This window comes from Temnothorax americanus, unplaced genomic scaffold, assembly GCF_048541705.1.
Source record: "Temnothorax americanus isolate GAGA-0224 unplaced genomic scaffold, ASM4854170v1 Scaffold31, whole genome shotgun sequence".
Taxonomy (NCBI): domain Eukaryota; kingdom Metazoa; phylum Arthropoda; class Insecta; order Hymenoptera; family Formicidae; genus Temnothorax; species Temnothorax americanus.
In genome coordinates this window covers 2,309,064-2,325,713 of record NW_027509453.1, presented here as the reverse complement: position 1 = coordinate 2,325,713, position 16,650 = coordinate 2,309,064, and the positions used below count along the sequence as shown (strand labels likewise).

The 16,650-nt window shown below is 34.8% G+C and overlaps 2 protein-coding genes across 4 annotated transcripts; both read right to left on the bottom strand.

The window, feature by feature from the left end:
* Positions 1–1,079: 1,079 nt before the first annotated feature.
* Cul1 (cullin 1) lies at positions 1,080–7,411 on the bottom strand. Of its 2 annotated transcripts, none has more exons than XM_077412687.1 (13): positions 7,089–7,411; positions 5,799–6,031; positions 5,522–5,684; positions 5,225–5,443; positions 4,897–5,151; positions 4,525–4,818; positions 4,165–4,428; positions 3,896–4,075; positions 2,863–3,012; positions 2,533–2,772; positions 2,356–2,459; positions 2,055–2,274; positions 1,080–1,791 (listed from the first exon to the last, which is right to left on the bottom strand). In XM_077412687.1, the coding sequence occupies exons 2-13, from the start codon at positions 5,957–5,959 to the stop codon at positions 1,711–1,713; spliced, it is 2,331 nt and encodes a 776-aa protein (XP_077268813.1). In that variant the 5' UTR covers positions 5,960–6,031; positions 7,089–7,411; the 3' UTR covers positions 1,080–1,710. The 2 variants fall into 2 exon arrangements, with proteins under 2 accessions (XP_077268813.1, XP_077268812.1); XM_077412686.1 differs by having other exon boundaries at positions 5,799–6,016.
* Positions 7,412–9,242: 1,831 nt separating this feature from the next.
* Fwe (calcium channel flower) lies at positions 9,243–16,161 on the bottom strand. Of its 2 annotated transcripts, XM_077412707.1 has the most exons (6): positions 15,971–16,161; positions 15,747–15,867; positions 15,171–15,378; positions 14,962–15,069; positions 13,875–14,036; positions 9,243–12,747 (listed from the first exon to the last, which is right to left on the bottom strand). In XM_077412707.1, the coding sequence occupies exons 1-5, from the start codon at positions 15,971–15,973 to the stop codon at positions 13,913–13,915; spliced, it is 564 nt and encodes a 187-aa protein (XP_077268833.1). In that variant the 5' UTR covers positions 15,974–16,161; the 3' UTR covers positions 9,243–12,747; positions 13,875–13,912. The 2 variants fall into 2 exon arrangements, with proteins under 2 accessions (XP_077268833.1, XP_077268832.1); XM_077412706.1 differs by lacking the exon at positions 13,875–14,036.
* Positions 16,162–16,650: the final 489 nt, after the last annotated feature.

Below are 16,650 nucleotides of genomic sequence, written 5' to 3'. Positions count from 1 at the left end.
CACAACCTATAGCTCGAATAACATTACGTTAATGCTTTCGTAATTTGAAAAGGAAATTCGCAGTACACTTTAATAAAATACATTAAGTTAATGTTTTTCTGTTAAATATGTAGACGTTGTTACACTCACCCTGCGGGCAAGTACGTTAATACAATTTAATTACAATAATTCTCAATTTATTCCTCTTTAGATTTTTATCATCGACAATATGCCATGAAAAAATGTCATTAATATTTGAGTATCTAAGACCATGATACATGTACTTAAAAATTCTAAACTTCTCTCTCCTCTCTCTCTCTCTATCTCTCTCTCGTTCATTTTTATACACATATTGAGTTTCAAAACTCAATCTCGAGATGATCGTACCTATTATGAGCGCTTATAATTACAGGATCTACAACTCTTCTTGACCCTTATTGAGGGCACTAAAGTTAAGATTCACATAAGCACCACTTGTAGCTTACGTTTGTTACTCGTTTATATATATACTTTTGCATTTTTAAATCCTATTATATCATAAATATTCTTACTGTTTCGATATTGCACGAACATCAAGCGTTTCTCGCAACTCTTTACCACAGCAATAAAAATTTTACAAACATATAAACAAATGTATTCAAGATCAATATCAATCATCATTAAGTTAACCAGCATATTAATCTTCAAATCCTGTTTCGGCCCAAAGATAATCGAGACAATCACCTCACCAGACTTTGCATAGAAAAAATTATACTCTTAAATTTAATTGTGTAAAATGTTGATTTCTTTTCTTTAGCGATCGCGTAAATTGAGTGAATTGGTGTTATTATACTCTCGAAAAGAAATTATTAGCAGATTTGTAATTTCTTGTAATTTCAAATATTCTATCTAGGACACGCAGAGTTGACGTCATTATGCTATCGCGCAAAAACATTTGAATTGCTATGATTATGATAGAATTTTACATATATTGATATAAAATTTTCCGGCTTATGTATGCCTATTGTAAAAGTTAAACTTTTGCTAAAATGCATTACTATCTATGTGCTTGCAAATTTTTGTACATTCTGCCTTTTATTATATAGTACATCTTATTGTAATGTGTGTGTGTGTGTGTGTGTGTGTGTGTGTGTGAAGTTGATTTCTTTTCGTATAACCAATTACAATTTATGATAATCTTTTATATATATACATATATAATAGTGGACATAACACATCTTTTATACTTCCTCCACATTTACAATACGCTCCTTTCAGTTTGTAAAAAATAAATTATTCCTAGTATTTTCAGTTACCAGGCTGGAAAATATTGGTGTTAATAATGCAATGAAAATACATACTTCTTTTTTTTTTAATTTTATATAATTATCTATTGATTATCTAAAGTCTTAAATGATGATCTTGTAATACTACAGCAAAGCGATATTCGCCTCGTTTTGAAAATCAGCACAGACAGTAACACACCTAGCATTGGCTAATAATTACGAAATAATTTTATTAACAATCTTTTACGCTATATCCATATATCTTTTAAAAGATATATAAAAAGCCAGACTCTAAATGCGACCAGAATGACAGTATAGTACAAGGGTATTCATACAGAATAAAAACAGGGAAAATTACATTCGAGACCTTAAATAAATAAGTCTGATACGTATATATCAATGAAAGTGAGTGAGTGAGTGTGTATATTATTTTCATTTTGTTTTTGTTGCTGTATCGTTGCCCTGATCATGCCAGATAGCTGTAAGTGTCCTTTTGCCCTTCTGTGCGCTCCAAATATTCTTTTTCAATTAAAATATCTATACATTTCTGCAAGAAAAGTATTTTAGGTTTATTGAAACATTGGTATTATTATTGCGTAATTTTTATATTTACACAAATCAGTAATATCGTCTTTATAAGATTTTTAAAAATATATGAAGGGATAAAAGCCATAGTGGGGTGTAAGTCAAATTTTTTAAAATATTGACTCGTGTGCATAGATGCAATTTATATATTATATAGATTGCATCTGTGTGTGCACACGAGTGATATTGGAAAAAACAGAATCTTTTTCAAATAAATAAACTCACCTTAATGACATGTACTCTCGGCTTGAATCTAGAGCTTAACTGGTTCAATACTTCCGCCACCAACTGTTGATGTTTCAATACTTTCCGCATTTTCATAATTCTAACAATTGCTGCCTGAATTAAAAGTTTCCTATCTTCTTCTATGTGTTTGTGCGTAGTCTCTTGTTCAACCTTTAATTCCGTCTTCATCGGTATATTAATATTTACCCTTAACTTTTTGCTGTTAAACGAATAAATACTGTTGTAGCAATTGTTATAAGTAGTAGTTAGAGATATGTATATACATATAAAAATGACATACTTTTTGTATCCTGTAAAAAGTTCTACCGTCGATAACGGGGTCAGTTCAGCTACATCATCGCTAGCTGCGGTTAAAAGCTTGGCTTTCAAAAGTATTTGAATAACCTGTACGAAGAAACTCTTAAGTATTTTATATTTTCAACATATTGTCTATCACTATATCAGACTGTCACATTACCTGCAGTAAAAAATCCATCTTTATTTGTGTTGCATATTGCAGTTGTTGTATTGTCCATGATGTAGATCCATTGTACGCCAACAAAACTGCCATTTGGAAAGTCGATGCTTGCAATGTATATCTGTTCTTAAAACAATTTGTATGTAGCTCCCCCTTAGACATATTATATAGCCAATTTAACTTTCTGCCGCTGTGTTGTGAACTATAGAAAGTAGTGAACCTATGTACAGATCTTTCTAGCTGCAAGTGAAAATTATGAGTAAGTAAGTAAGTAATCGGCGAAGGTCCCAAAAGAAAAGATTAAGATTCGATATTTTTGGCACGTTTTACCTCGCTTGGCAAAGAAAATGTAAAGGACTGTTGGAATGGCCATGAACCAGAAGATAAAACTTGTATACTGAAATCTATATCTAAAGGTTCAGCAGAATTTGTCAAGTGCCTCCTGAATTGTTCATTTAGATCCTTTGATACACCAATGTCCTATGGATAAATTGTTACAATTACATTTGTAATATTTTTTAAGAATTCTTAACAACAAAATGCGTTATCTATTGATAAGATCTCAAAATTATACACAATCTATAGAATACTACAATAAAGAACTAATTCTTAGAAGTGTATTTTACATGTTAACAAGCATCATATAAATATATATCTGCAAATATTGAATTAATCTTTCCAAATTTTACATTATAAAAAAATATTTCAATTAAAATTGTTCTTAAAAATAAGTGTCTTGATCGTTGAATCATAAAAAAAGATCTACTACATAGCCTATACATCGCTCAAACTTCTGTGCACTGTTTTTTACTTGGGAATATTTCAAATAGCTTGTTTATCAATCAATTCAGAAAATATCTACAACTGTATCGCGAATGTTTATTAAAAAATTCAGAACACTAAAAATAAAGTTACGTTCTCGTTCGATTAATCCTTTGTTGCAAAAATTTTTCTGTTGAACATAATTTGCGGAATTTAGTACATGGAGGTTTTTAGGATTGCTAATTGCAAATCTGAAATCGAAATTTAATAAATCAAAATAATGGATTCAATATAACAGCCAAATTAAAAAAAAACCTGTTTACGTATAAAATTATACACATAAGAGTTTTTTAGGTTTCTGATTTTAAATATGCAATCAAAATTTGAAAATACAAAATGGGTGATACAATATCAAAAATTTTTTTGCTATTTTTTTACGAAAATCTCGCTCTTAGCATAATCCAAATTCGATAAGGACGTAGCAAGTTTCTAGTTCCATGTTCCTTTTTAACAAGTTTTAATCAATGCGAGAATAGAATAGAAAAATTTAATCTCATATTTTAAAAACATTCCGTATATGTGATTAAATAACATGTTATACCTGGAACATGCGTTGTAACTTTGAAGTATACTCAAATCCACAGGCTTGTTTCAGCTTAGAGATCATGGAAGCCTCTGCGTCGTCGCTGGCAGACATATGTTGCACCAATCGTTTTGCTAACATCTTGCTATAGAATTTTTGAAATACATCTTTGTCTTCGATATATTTAAATACTACCATCTGTAAAGAAAAATTATAAATGCCATTAACTCGATTTCTTTGTTCAGAGAATTCAAGCACAGAAATAAATAAATTTATCATATACTTACAACTTGATTAAGAGTGTCTTCAAGTTCCGCCTCTTCTGGATTTTTACTACTCTTTTTAAGTAGCAGATCGCAATATTTGGCTAATAATTCAGGTGACTTACTGCTGCTATTTGCTGCCCTTGTGACAGAATTGCTATTTATAAACCGTCCGCAAGCCTTGTCCAGGGCAGCAACGAAGCCGCTATCATTATTAAATGCGACCAACACTAAAGCGTTGTACTTCTTGTGTACCTCCAAGATCGTGTTTACATAAATTTTCGGATCCTGCGAGTGAGAAAGACCGTCAATTCACTTAGGCGATTCGCGATATATCACGTGTGCAATAGTTACATTATCAGTTACATTAAATAAAAAACGTACGTTAGCTGCCGAGTCTCCGCACTTATCTATAGCTGCGAGACCTTGATTGGCAATATGACTTTCTAAAAGATTTCTCAACTCTCCAAGGCCATTTGGTATTCTCGCTACTAGCTGATACATCCTACCCAAATCTGTGTTCTTATCAGCGTCCAGAAGATTCTGGAACTCAGAATGGAATATATCCAGATGTTTCTCGATAAGTACCCTCTCGCATGTTTTCGCCAGTCGCTCGTGAGTCGTTTGATGCAAGTAAACGCGCACTCGCTTCTGCTCTTCCAATAATCTTTGTTCAGCCTGCACAGAAAAGAAGATGCAAAGAAGAGTAAAATATAATTCTTTCGCATATTTATCAGTATTCTCTTTTGGAAATACCTTTTTCATATATTCCGTTACAGGATTTTGCCTAAGAAATTCGGAACTCTCGCGATTGTAGAATCGTTCCGTATCCTCGAGAAAGATGTTTTCAAATGAATCTTTATACACCGTTAGATTTTGCCCTTTCGCACCCGGGTCTTCCTCGTTCAAACCCAATTCTACGTAACAATTGATGACGCCGCTAACTAATCGGGTATTTATCGTCTCACCATTGCGTTCTCTCTCGATTAATTTAAGCACTGCATTAGTAACCTAGACGAAAACACAGATTTGTTGCATTTGTGCATAACAAATACACCTTGGTACTCGCAAGAATATTATTTACCTGTCTATTTAAATGTTTAAATAAATTATCTCGCCAAGTAACCAAGGCTAATTGGTAAATTTCATAAATTCCTTTACGGCCTTCCTCGCATTCTCTTCGTACCCAATGGCGATTGAGGTATGCACATACGCCGTTTAATACTTTACTACTGAATTGATATTCCTCCCATTGCCTCGTGTAGAACTGCAGCACATCCTCGTCCATCAAGTCAACGCCGTGCTGCGAGTAATACATTACTATTGTGACACTCGTTCAAAAATCTTTTGATCGAAAGCACGACATTTATAATACACTTACTTTGAGTAAATTAATAAGATAATTCCTAAGAAAATCACGCAGGCGTTTGTATAGCTCCAAACCCACTAACTGCGCGCCTCCTTGCTGAATTTGTCCCTTTTTACTCTTAGTTGAAGTCCTGGTTAGCTGCTGATGAACGCTCGTACAATAATTATATACATGCCTATAGAAATTTTACGATGTAATAGGAAAATACATGACAATGCAAACGATCAGTTTGCGGGAGGAAAAAAAAGAAAAAAAATTAGAGAATTATCTTTCGCGATATAAAGGATACGTGTACAGCTCTATGTATCTTGGCTTGGACATGCCCTGCCTGTTATAGACTTGCTCTATGCCCTCGCGCAGATCTCCCCAAATTTGATCCAAATCTATCTGCTTGAGGCCCGGGGGACCTTGATGACTTCCAGCCCCTCCGCCACCTCTGTGCCCCGACATCCTGTTCCTATACGCTTGTCGCGTGAGCGTCACTGCCGCTGTATGCTATTATACTTTCTGTAGAAATAAACACTGGATATCGTTTTTTTAATGGGATTCACTTAACTCTTACAGAACAAACATGGATGTTTCGTGTCCGATTGACTTCTATACATGGAAGTTTCTCGAAATTTCTCGAAATTTCAAAGGATCCCCACTTATACTACACTTAACTTTTTTTCCCAAATGAAGTACAGACACTTGTTTTCTAGAAACTTGAAAATATAAAAAAAAATTTTGTGAATCATTTTAAATAAATGGAAAAGTATAGTCGGACACGTTGATACCCACGTTTGTATGAATAAGGTGCCGTTCTTCACATTGTACTGTAAAGGTTAATTACACACACATACGTTGCACACGTTACGACTCAAAGCGTAAGTTACGGGACGATAAGGTACAAGCTGATGAAAAGAGATCGCTTCTTTACATAAATATGGTACCATCTAGGATAAGGAGCATTTCCGTTATCTTCGAATCATTTGTATAGGATATCTTTAAACTCGAGATTAAAAAAAAAAAAAAAAACGAAAAAAGTCCGGAAAGCCGAACGACGCTTAACACGTGTCGCAAATCGGAGCGGATGTACTCCATCGTGAATATTCCAAATTCGTCGCAGATAAAAGAGCTTTGTGAAAGGGAAAGGTTAACCGACGGATGGGTATTCCGTTACATTGTGATGCACGACTCATTCCTTCGGAGCGACCAAGACAGAGAGAGAGAGAGAGAGAAAGAAAGAGAAAGAAAAAGAGAGACAAAGAGAGAGAGAGAGAGAGAGAGAGAGAGAGAGAGAGAGAGAGGGAGAGAGGAGAGACACGCACATCAGGCACACGGAGAACGAAGTAGGAGCGAGTGAGCGCGACGGAAAAAGAGAGAAAGAGAAATGTCGAAATAAGGCCTACTCGCGTTCTCGTTGTGCGCACCATATTCTTTTTTTTCTCTCTCTCTCTCTCTCTCTCTCTCTCTCTCTCTCTCTTCGTTTCTCGCTACTCTCGCGAGGCGAAAAACGACCGCCGTCGGAGAGGAACAAGAGGCATCGTCGCCTCGTGGGACGTTAAAAGGGGAGAAAAAAAAAAACCCACGCGCTCACCTGAACGATGTTCACCACCACATAACAGGAACAACAACGGCCGAGGAGCGAGTCTCGTAACGAAAATGCGGCGCAGGGCTCCGCTCTGTTTCGCAAACGCGTCGGAAACGACGCGAACGCTTCTCTCCACACGAGGAAATTTGTCGCCGGGAAACACCTCCGCTCCCTTTACCCGTTACAATCAACGTCCTGTGCGACAATGAGCGCGGCGACGGCGACACAACACACAACCGGAGCGAACCCAACGGTGGCTCAAAAAATTATCTACCACCGCGGATCCGCTGCCTCGGTTCTCGAACAGGTTAGGCCGCCAACGTTAACGTTGCCAACCGCAGCGCGCGATCTAACCACCGTCACCCCACTATGAAGTTGGCCGGACAAATTCAACGTATCGAACTTTCATTAATTGGAATCGATTGGTGGTCGTTTGGTGGTCTTTGGTAGTCTAGTCCGATCGTTTGGTGGTTAGTCATTTTCCTGTAAAATAAAGATGAAATTTCCGGTGTGAAGTTAGCCGGACAATTTTTATTTTTCAACCAATTTAACTTTTTTATAGCTCATTCGACGCGGAATCGTTTGGTGGTCACGAATATCGTAATTAAAACGTTTGGTGGTCAATCATTTTCCTAAAAAATAGAAAAAACCGTGCGCTCTCTCTCACGGAGTCATGCGACCAATGGCGTGAGAGAGAGTACGGTTTTTTCTATTTCTTAGGAAAACCATTGACCACCAAACGTTTTAATTACGATATTCGTGACCACCAAACGATTCCGCGTCGATTGAGCCCTATCAAAGTCAATTTGGGTGATAAATACAATTGTTCCGACTAGTGGCACAGAGGTGATATATGTCCGGCATTATGCGCATACGGTTTTTTCTATTTTCTGGGAAAACGGTTGACCACCAAACGATTCCGCGTCGAATGAGCTATAAAAAAGTTAAATTGGTTAAAAAATAAAAATTGTCCGGTTAACTTCACACCGGAAGTTTCATTTTTATTTTACAGGAAAACGACTAACCACCAAACGATCGGACTAGACTACCAAAGACCACCAAACGACCACCAATCGATTCCAATTAATGAAAGTTCGATACGTTGAAGTTGTTCGGCCAACTTCATAGAGGTACCACGTCCCAACGAAACATACGGAAAACAACGGAAAATACTAAAAATCTGTAAAGTGCTAGAAATCGCGCTCCGAGATCTCGGACGGAAAAAGAATTGACCAATCACATTTAAACAATTCGGACAATTCGGACCAATGTGATTGGTCACAATAAAGGCTGATTTGCTGATTGTTCTTTTTACATTCGACTAGGATTGGTCAATTTCTTAAAGATTACGGCTTAAATCAACGGTTATGGCCTCTATAAATCAGCCTTAAGGCTTGCTTCAGCGCTCCTAAAACCGTTCCTAAGCAGCTTTGCAGCTCTAAGCAAGCCTGAAAAGCTGCTTAGAAAAGGTTTTTCCCAAATTTTAGCCAAATTAATTAACGAATCTCATTAAACTTATGCTCGTTTTAATCAGTAAGATCAGCCGCAAGACGGTACAGAGCCGGATTTTCCATTTTGGCTCTTAAAAAATTTATAATAAATAAAATACGGACTCGCAGCTAAGCAACCCGACAGAGGTCGATAGTGTTACTCCTGTCGTCCTGTCGACCCTTTAATAAACAAACAGCATAGGTATAATAAACTGATTTGACATTTTTGAAACAGTCTGAAAATGGCGGACCGGAAAAAGTCCACAAACTTTTACCTGATAAGCTCTGGTCCTCGTAGTGTTTCTAACAAAAGAAAATAAGACGAGACTGTTATACAAGTTAACAGAATAGATCGATTGTCCAAGTGATCGATTTAAATAGAATGACGATTTTTCATAATCAATTATATCAATAATAATTAATACGTCATTTTTTCATTTTTAGCTATTTAATAATGAATTCCATCCACTCCAATTAAATATATGTCACGTATGCCTGTTAACTTGCATTGTCAGATAATATATATGCACAATTTGTTTATCAATTTACACATCTAATCAAATACTACAATTTCTATTACATCCGTGACAAATTTGTTTTCTTTGTATGTACATATTGCAAGTGGCCACTTAAGTTTACTCGGATAAGCCTTAAAAAGTAACGCAAATGATAAATAAACCATTCACTATATATTTATTCATTCTCTTCCTATATATTTTACTTATTACACCGAACTATATTTATTATTATTGGGGAACATTTTTTTACACATCATTCGAAAAATGATCTGAGAGAGAATAGCTCTAAATTGGAAAATTATTTCTTTCAGCAAAAAAGCCCGCCCATTTAATATTTCGAAGAGGAATTGGATATTTAACGAAATATTAATGGCATGTATATCTCCAATTTGACAACACATTTAATCTTAATTCGTTCCGGAAATTATCGCGGATTAACATGTCCATCAATTTATGTTCTCATTAAATTTGCAGTGTTTCGTCAACAGAATTTGCCGATACGGTAAACAGAGTACCGTTAATTAAATCAACAAAGAACATCGATTCGTAGCGCTGACTAAACTTTTAACGAAAAACAAAGTTTTCACTGCAATCTCAAGAGAAAAGGACCAGCTTTCCAATGTGTAAACTTCTCTCTCCGCATTTTTCTCGGTGCAAGCTTTTTGTATGAGGCTTATATGGAAAAGGAGCGCTTATGAGACAAATATACAAGTCCAGCGGAATGAAACCAACACACGCATTACTATGCAATATCTTAAATTTTTACTCCCACAGAGAACATGGTTTTCTATATCTTAAATAAGCTGTACTTACTTAAAGAACATAATTAACTTTTCTCAGCGAATACAGCAATATTGCGGAATCACTCTAATAGAATAATAATCACATATATCCTTCAATTGTTACGTAATGGAGAGCAAGAATGTTATCCTATCTCGAATGTAGCGTGATTGAACGGTATTCATTATCGTTTTTCCTCTATATCGCTCTTGCGACCAATTGTCCGACCAATGCTGGAAGAGAAGGCGCGACGAGGCTATAGAAGAAAAAAAACTTGGTGCAAATGCAATTCTACTCATTACATCTAAACCTCATTTTTGCTCTTCATTATATTTATTAATCGCGAGGACATTACATTCCATTATTCTAATATATGCTGATTAATCTTGAGAATTCAAGTCAAAAATACTCAGCAATATACGTAGCATATACAGGATATTCCACTTTTGCCAATCGATCAATCATTCAATCGTTAATGATAAAATCTATTTATGAATTCGATCAATTTTTTCTTCAACGAGAAATAACGAGACATTTTTATTAATTGACATATAGCTATTTAAATTTGGACGTTAAAATTCAGAAACAGATAAACAATTTTTTTTTCAGGCTCTTGAGAGATTTCCTTCTAATTTCTTGATTAGAAAAAAAACTATTCGCAATTGCTTATAATTTAAAAGACTATCTGTGCATTGACCATCTTAGGATTTAATATTAGGTCTTTAATTTACTTAAAAAATTATTTTAACGGCTCGTTCTCCTTAGAAGTGGGATACCTTGTATAATTAATGACACACCAGACACATACATGCTTTCGATATTTCTCTTATTGTGTGACAGCACACGCACGTAACTGCATCGATCACAAGAATTTATTTTATTATGAGCAATCATTTCTCTAAATATAAATCATTTATCGAGTAAAAGCCAGACAACAATACAACATCTTAGTTTCTTCTTCTTCAATAAATTAAGTAACATATATGAGGAATGTGTGGGATAAGGGGAGAACAATTTGTAATACAAATTTATAAGTTTCGAATACGAAAAAAATGTATACGATATCGAAAAGGTTTATATCGGCACGGATATTACGAATAAAAAATTCAGCTAATGACTATGATGATTAACAAGCGCTTTTGGCACATCTAATCTCAGTAATTTAGAAAGCGCAACGCAGGTAGAACAATACGAAGCTAATATTCATGCGGCTAAGTGCCCTAAGTGCCTTTGCTCACAATTTCTAACATATGCATATTTTCAATCGTTTAAATGAAATATTAGAAATCGTGCGGTATAGACATCCGTAAGAATACATGCATATATACACGATATGTCACGTAGTAATATATAGTAGATATTTGGGAATTCTCTTACACAACCTACTCTCTTTTTTTTTTTAAAGAAAACTTGACTTTAATGCTTTGACTTGACTTTAACTTAATATCGAGAAGGATGAAGAAGCCTATCACTAAAATTTAATACAATGAAATGACACAACCTGTATGTATGCAATATTCAAATTCGTGATTATACAAAATTCGCCTGACATGAAATTGTGCCAATAATAAGGATTATTATGTCCCTCTGCCATATCGCACAATAACATGGTTTTACATATATATGGTATGTGAATTTTCTTTGATATAAACGCGTTACATAACTGCGCTAGTCCATTTTAATTGTTAAAAATAAAAATAAAATAACTCCAATACGTATGCAGCAAAGAAAAATCAAACGGAATGTTTCATCCATCAAAGTCTTAGATTACAATTACATGCCGAGAGATTACAAACGCTAAAGATTTAACTCACCCTGCGCACGTATTTGTGGCTTAATCAAATTGAAGTTTACAATGCTACAATAAGAATTGTAATACCGCATAAATATACAAATAGCGTTTCCAAACACATTTAAATTTTATGGATATACAGTTTCATTTGGCAGAGAAAGGCTTATCTATAGACGTAATATTATACATAAAAGGAATATCAAACTAATATATTATGACTTTCACGCTTCTTGTATGACATTCTGAAAACGATGTGTTTTACAATTCAAATGCGGAAGTATTATTCAGTTTCATTTGTCGGGTTGACTTACTTAACTTAATTGTTTGCAAAATAAAGCGTTTTAATATTACATACGTTAAAATAAGTTACATCATCTACAATTTTCTACCGTTCTGCCTGTTAACGTTTCATGACATACAATGGACAGATGGACCTATTGGATAGCTAGGCCCATGAACATCATTTTCTATGACAGTCTTTGACTTTGGCATTATTAAAATGAAGCAACAAATATTTTTCTATACTGTCTTCGTAATGTATCCCACTCCGTTTTATATACAACATTTCATACAAACATAAGATATAACAAGCGCATACAACTCTTATCAATGTGTTTCAAACATCGAAATAAAGATGGATTAAAACAGAGAAATCCCGGTACTAAGTATTAAAGTTCAAGAACTTGCTTTCTAGATTTCTTCTCAAACCATAACACGTTTGAATTTATATGTTCGTGATACAATTTGTATTCGACCTTGTCCCAAAGTCCCGATAAATGTCTTGTGGAGTTATTATTGGGACGCTTAAATTACAATTTGTATCGACGTTAGAGTAAAACGAAGCGCGCAACGCTCATTTACTTATTTAAACTATTGATCATTTAAACGATTAGTTATCACTTATGATCATTCGTACAAAACAAAAAATTAGATTGCTCACCCAATTAATTCCTAAAGATCAAACAATACTAGCTGGGGTACTGCTAACACCGATTGGCTGAATATTTTCAACTAGTGTGGACCGCATGCTCGATGATGGAGCTGGAACATCCATCGCTGCTGTTCTCATTTCGCCAAAAGGTGCCCTAAAGTATGGATATCACATTAATCTTTTCAGAAATGCTTCTCTTTTTTTTTTTTTTTTTACTATCAAGAACATTTATAGCATTTAGATGTGAGTCTATATTTATTATTTCTAGCTTATCGATATAGACCGTTTCCCATCTATAGCTTATCAAGAGACATAATCATACGTAAACTTCGCAATGTCTTACTTAAATTATAAATGTTAATACGCATTTGCTATCAAAAGCATAACATAGCAGCATTACTTTTAATATAGTTACGGAAATAAATCAATTGTCAATGATCGTTTGACTTTTTGCTTTTGTCAAAACGTTGTCGAATGTATGTAGTGTTATGCATGATAGAATTAATTGTCATACATCATGTACTCATCACATTGCTAACATAAAAAGAAAATTCTTTTATCATTACTGAAATTTTAAATACAAAAGACGATTGTATCCGACAAATTATAATTTGGAATTAATTTCTTTCCGCATAACTGCATGCACACAGGTACAGAGATTAACGCAATCACATTTAATAACTAAATTGAGATGTAGACAAATAAATTAGTTATATAAATAAAAGCAAAAATTATATTGTAATTATAATTCTTATAATAATAAAAGTTTCAACATAATAAAATATAGATTATATTAATCAACGTAATAATCGCGGGAAATAATTAAATGCAGAAACATCACACACAAGACACATAATATTTACTATATTAAACAATTAAATGCTTATAACAGAAAGTTGATAAGCAAATAACGTGGAATGTCAATTAAATAAACAAACTTTACTCTAATTCAATACCAAAAAATCTAACTAATGAAATTTGAAGATATTTCAAATCTAGGTTTGATTTCTCGAAGAATATTTGATTATAAAACAATCTAGTTATTACAATCGATACTTTGTTATTTAAAGAACGTTATTTTGTGGAAATTATCAAACAATCTCCAAATTATATCATACTCGAAAGTATTTCGATTTTCGATTCAGTATCGAATCAGAGCAGCTGTACAATAAAAAATACATAGAATGACAACAAAGAGTATATGCCGAGAACAGAATGGACATTTGTAACGAAGCATTGTACTTAGATTTTGTAATAACATTAAATCTTGTATATTATTGCCTTAGTTAGTGAAGTGGTGCAATGCATGTTTGATGGATTTATGTAGGCCTCCAGACGTCAGGATCCTCCATCAGAGTAGTATGATGATCTGTAGTAGGAGGCACTGTACCCTGTGGGGAACCCACGCCCGACGTCATTCCTGCTGAGTCGGGCCTGGATCCTCTGTTATTATGTTATGCATTAGTAAACACTTTACAAAAACCATATCAAAAACAAGATAAAGTTATTTCACGCCAACGCGATGCGTCTTTCATTAACTCTATGAAGTTTTTTGCGACGATCGTTATACAGCTAGAAACGAAATAAACCGTTATTTTTTCCAAACCGTTGTATCTTCCTTCGTCTCTTCGAGATATCTCTGGCACACGCAGTTCTAACACGCTTTTCTCACAAAACCAAAGCAAGGCAGCATTAAAAACACATACACAATATAAAAATCGCTCTTCCACCCCAAAGCAAAAAAGGTATACGTTAAAAGGCAGAGGAAAAAAGCATACATTATGTAGTTTTTAAATAAAATTAAAAGCGATGATATCTGGATGTGAGACTGTGTAACAAGTATCCTGTTAATCGAAAAGAAAAATAGATGAAATGAATAGGCAATTGATTTACAGCACTCATTTCCTTGAAAATTATAATTATGTTATTTTGGAGCACATTAGCGACTTCTTGTCAACAAAACTACATCAAATTGACGATGTAACCTCACAATACAACATTTTAAACTTTCCATTAAACTGACGTGTACAAAAACATGGAATTATTAAAAACAAATCAATTACAAAAATAGCTGAAAAATTAAGAAAGGTACAATCACAGTACTGCGAGACGTTCTATGCGAAGTAACAATACTGATCGCAATCCTTTTGATACATTTTTGCATCAATTCAATTCGATTGTTTTATCAAGTCAAATTGACTTGGTTTTGGTGATAAATGATTATTTGTATTGACGATTAAATATAAATTATATTTTGTACGTGGAAATTTCTGCAATTGGCTTATTTCCTTTCTTTTTGTCAATAAAGCTTTTATTTGATTGTCTTATAGATTATACCTTGAGAAATCTCCGAGGAAATTATACTTACTTTTTGCCCAGGGACATCAATCCGTATATTATACCCGTTGTAAATATTAAACCGCTGCCAAATATACTACTCAGTCCAGGACATAGGAAGACTGCTGGCAATGCTATTCTAAATCAATAAATACAACAATTCAATTCGATCGTAACATAAAAAAGTGAGTCTATAAATCTGCGATTCAAAAACTATGGAGGAAATAAAATGAGACTTACAAACAGTAAGCGGCCGCTCTATTCCAATAAGGCTTCTTCTCCACCCAGTCGCTTATATTCTGTACAAAATCGATGAACAGGCAGCAACAAGGCGCTTCGACCATTACGACCAGAAAACCAGCTACCATCTGCCACATACCGCTGATCAAGCAATCGATCTGACCCAAGAGTATACCGGCGCAGTTCCAGGCACCGAGAAAGATCGCAACTGCAAATAAACCGGGCGATCTCCATTTATGAATTACGTTCCATTTGAGAAAGCTTGTAGCCTGAAGTCGTAGTCAACTTCTGTATCTAGTATTATACAAATTTCACACAAAATTGGTATGCAAATCAACCTACGAAAGGGTGAAAAGAGGCAAAAGCCACTGCTCAGAAATCAGATAAAAGGGTGATTTTTTCTGGTCGCCGAATCGAGCGATTGAATAAATAATGACATCTCGCATACGTGATACACATGTATGTGCGCGCGCGCGCGCACACGCGCGAGAGAGAAAGATATCGAAATATCGCACGATGTGCGGGAAAGGGAAAGAAAGCTGCAGGCGACACGGTTATCGATATGGACGGGCTTACTTATGCTGCCCACGGTGCCGAGTCCACGACCCGCGTACTTCATCCACCAGGGCACGTCGTCCTTGGCGACAGGGTCCTGTCCGGGCCTCTGCATGATCGATGCTATTTTCTCGCCAAACGACTAAAAAAGGAAAAGAAAAATACGGTCGAACGATGCCGCGGGTGCGCTCGTCGTAGCGCGCGTCGTCGATCGACGTGATTGAAAACCGTATCCGTTTCATTACCATTTTCGACGTTGCACTATTATCCTTTTTGTGCGTCTCAGCTGAGAACGCTGACAGTACCACCGCTGTCTGTTGATGTACAGGAAAATCGACCCGCTGCTTTTGCGTCTGCGACCACGAGGGCGCATCGTATGTCTCGTATATATATATACGGAGTTCCTCAAGCAATGAGAGTTTGGACTTTTGGGCTGCGCGCGTTCCAAAATTCACTCTAGTTAACTAAAATGCTATAGTGTACGCGACGTAAACTATAGATTTTAGTTACCCAGAGTGAAATATGGAACGCAACCTTGGACACACCACTCGCGGACGACTTTTTGATTGGTTTTGATCCGCCACGTGTCCCGACTAATTACGAGGGAAATTTGAATTGTTATCGATAGATATTTATAACGTACTTAAATAAATCATTCTTTTTTTCAAAATCAAACTATTGAATTAGAATAACAGGATTAAAGAGGCAATAAAGAGGTATAAAAAGATATATAAGGGTTATTAAAGAGATATATTAAATTATAAACATAAAAGTTATATTACAGATTTTTAGATTACACACACGAAAAAATTTATTTAAATAAATTTAATATTTTTTATGTTAACAAAGATACAATTTCACTTGTATCTACAATTAATTACAGACAAATATAAAAATAAATCCAAATTAATAATATTATTATTTT

Bases quoted from the DNA above. Each gene is read 5' to 3' on its own strand.
- Fwe (XM_077412706.1), bottom strand. The intron at 15,379-15,746 runs GTAAGCCCGTCC...GTTTATTTGCAG, and splicing joins CGGCACCGTGGGCAGCATAA to TTGCGATCTTTCTCGGTGCC. The intron at 15,070-15,170 runs GTAAGTCTCATT...TTATTGATTTAG, and splicing joins AGAGCGGCCGCTTACTGTTT to AATAGCATTGCCAGCAGTCT.
- Cul1 (XM_077412687.1), bottom strand. From the start codon at position 5,959: ATGTCGGGGCACAGAGGTGGCGGAGGGGCTGGAAGTCATCAAGGTCCC. The intron at 5,685-5,798 runs GTATCCTTTATA...AAATTTCTATAG, and splicing joins AGATACATAGAGCTGTACAC to GCATGTATATAATTATTGTA. The intron at 3,013-3,895 runs GTATAACATGTT...ATTTATCCATAG, and splicing joins AGTTACAACGCATGTTCCAG to GACATTGGTGTATCAAAGGA.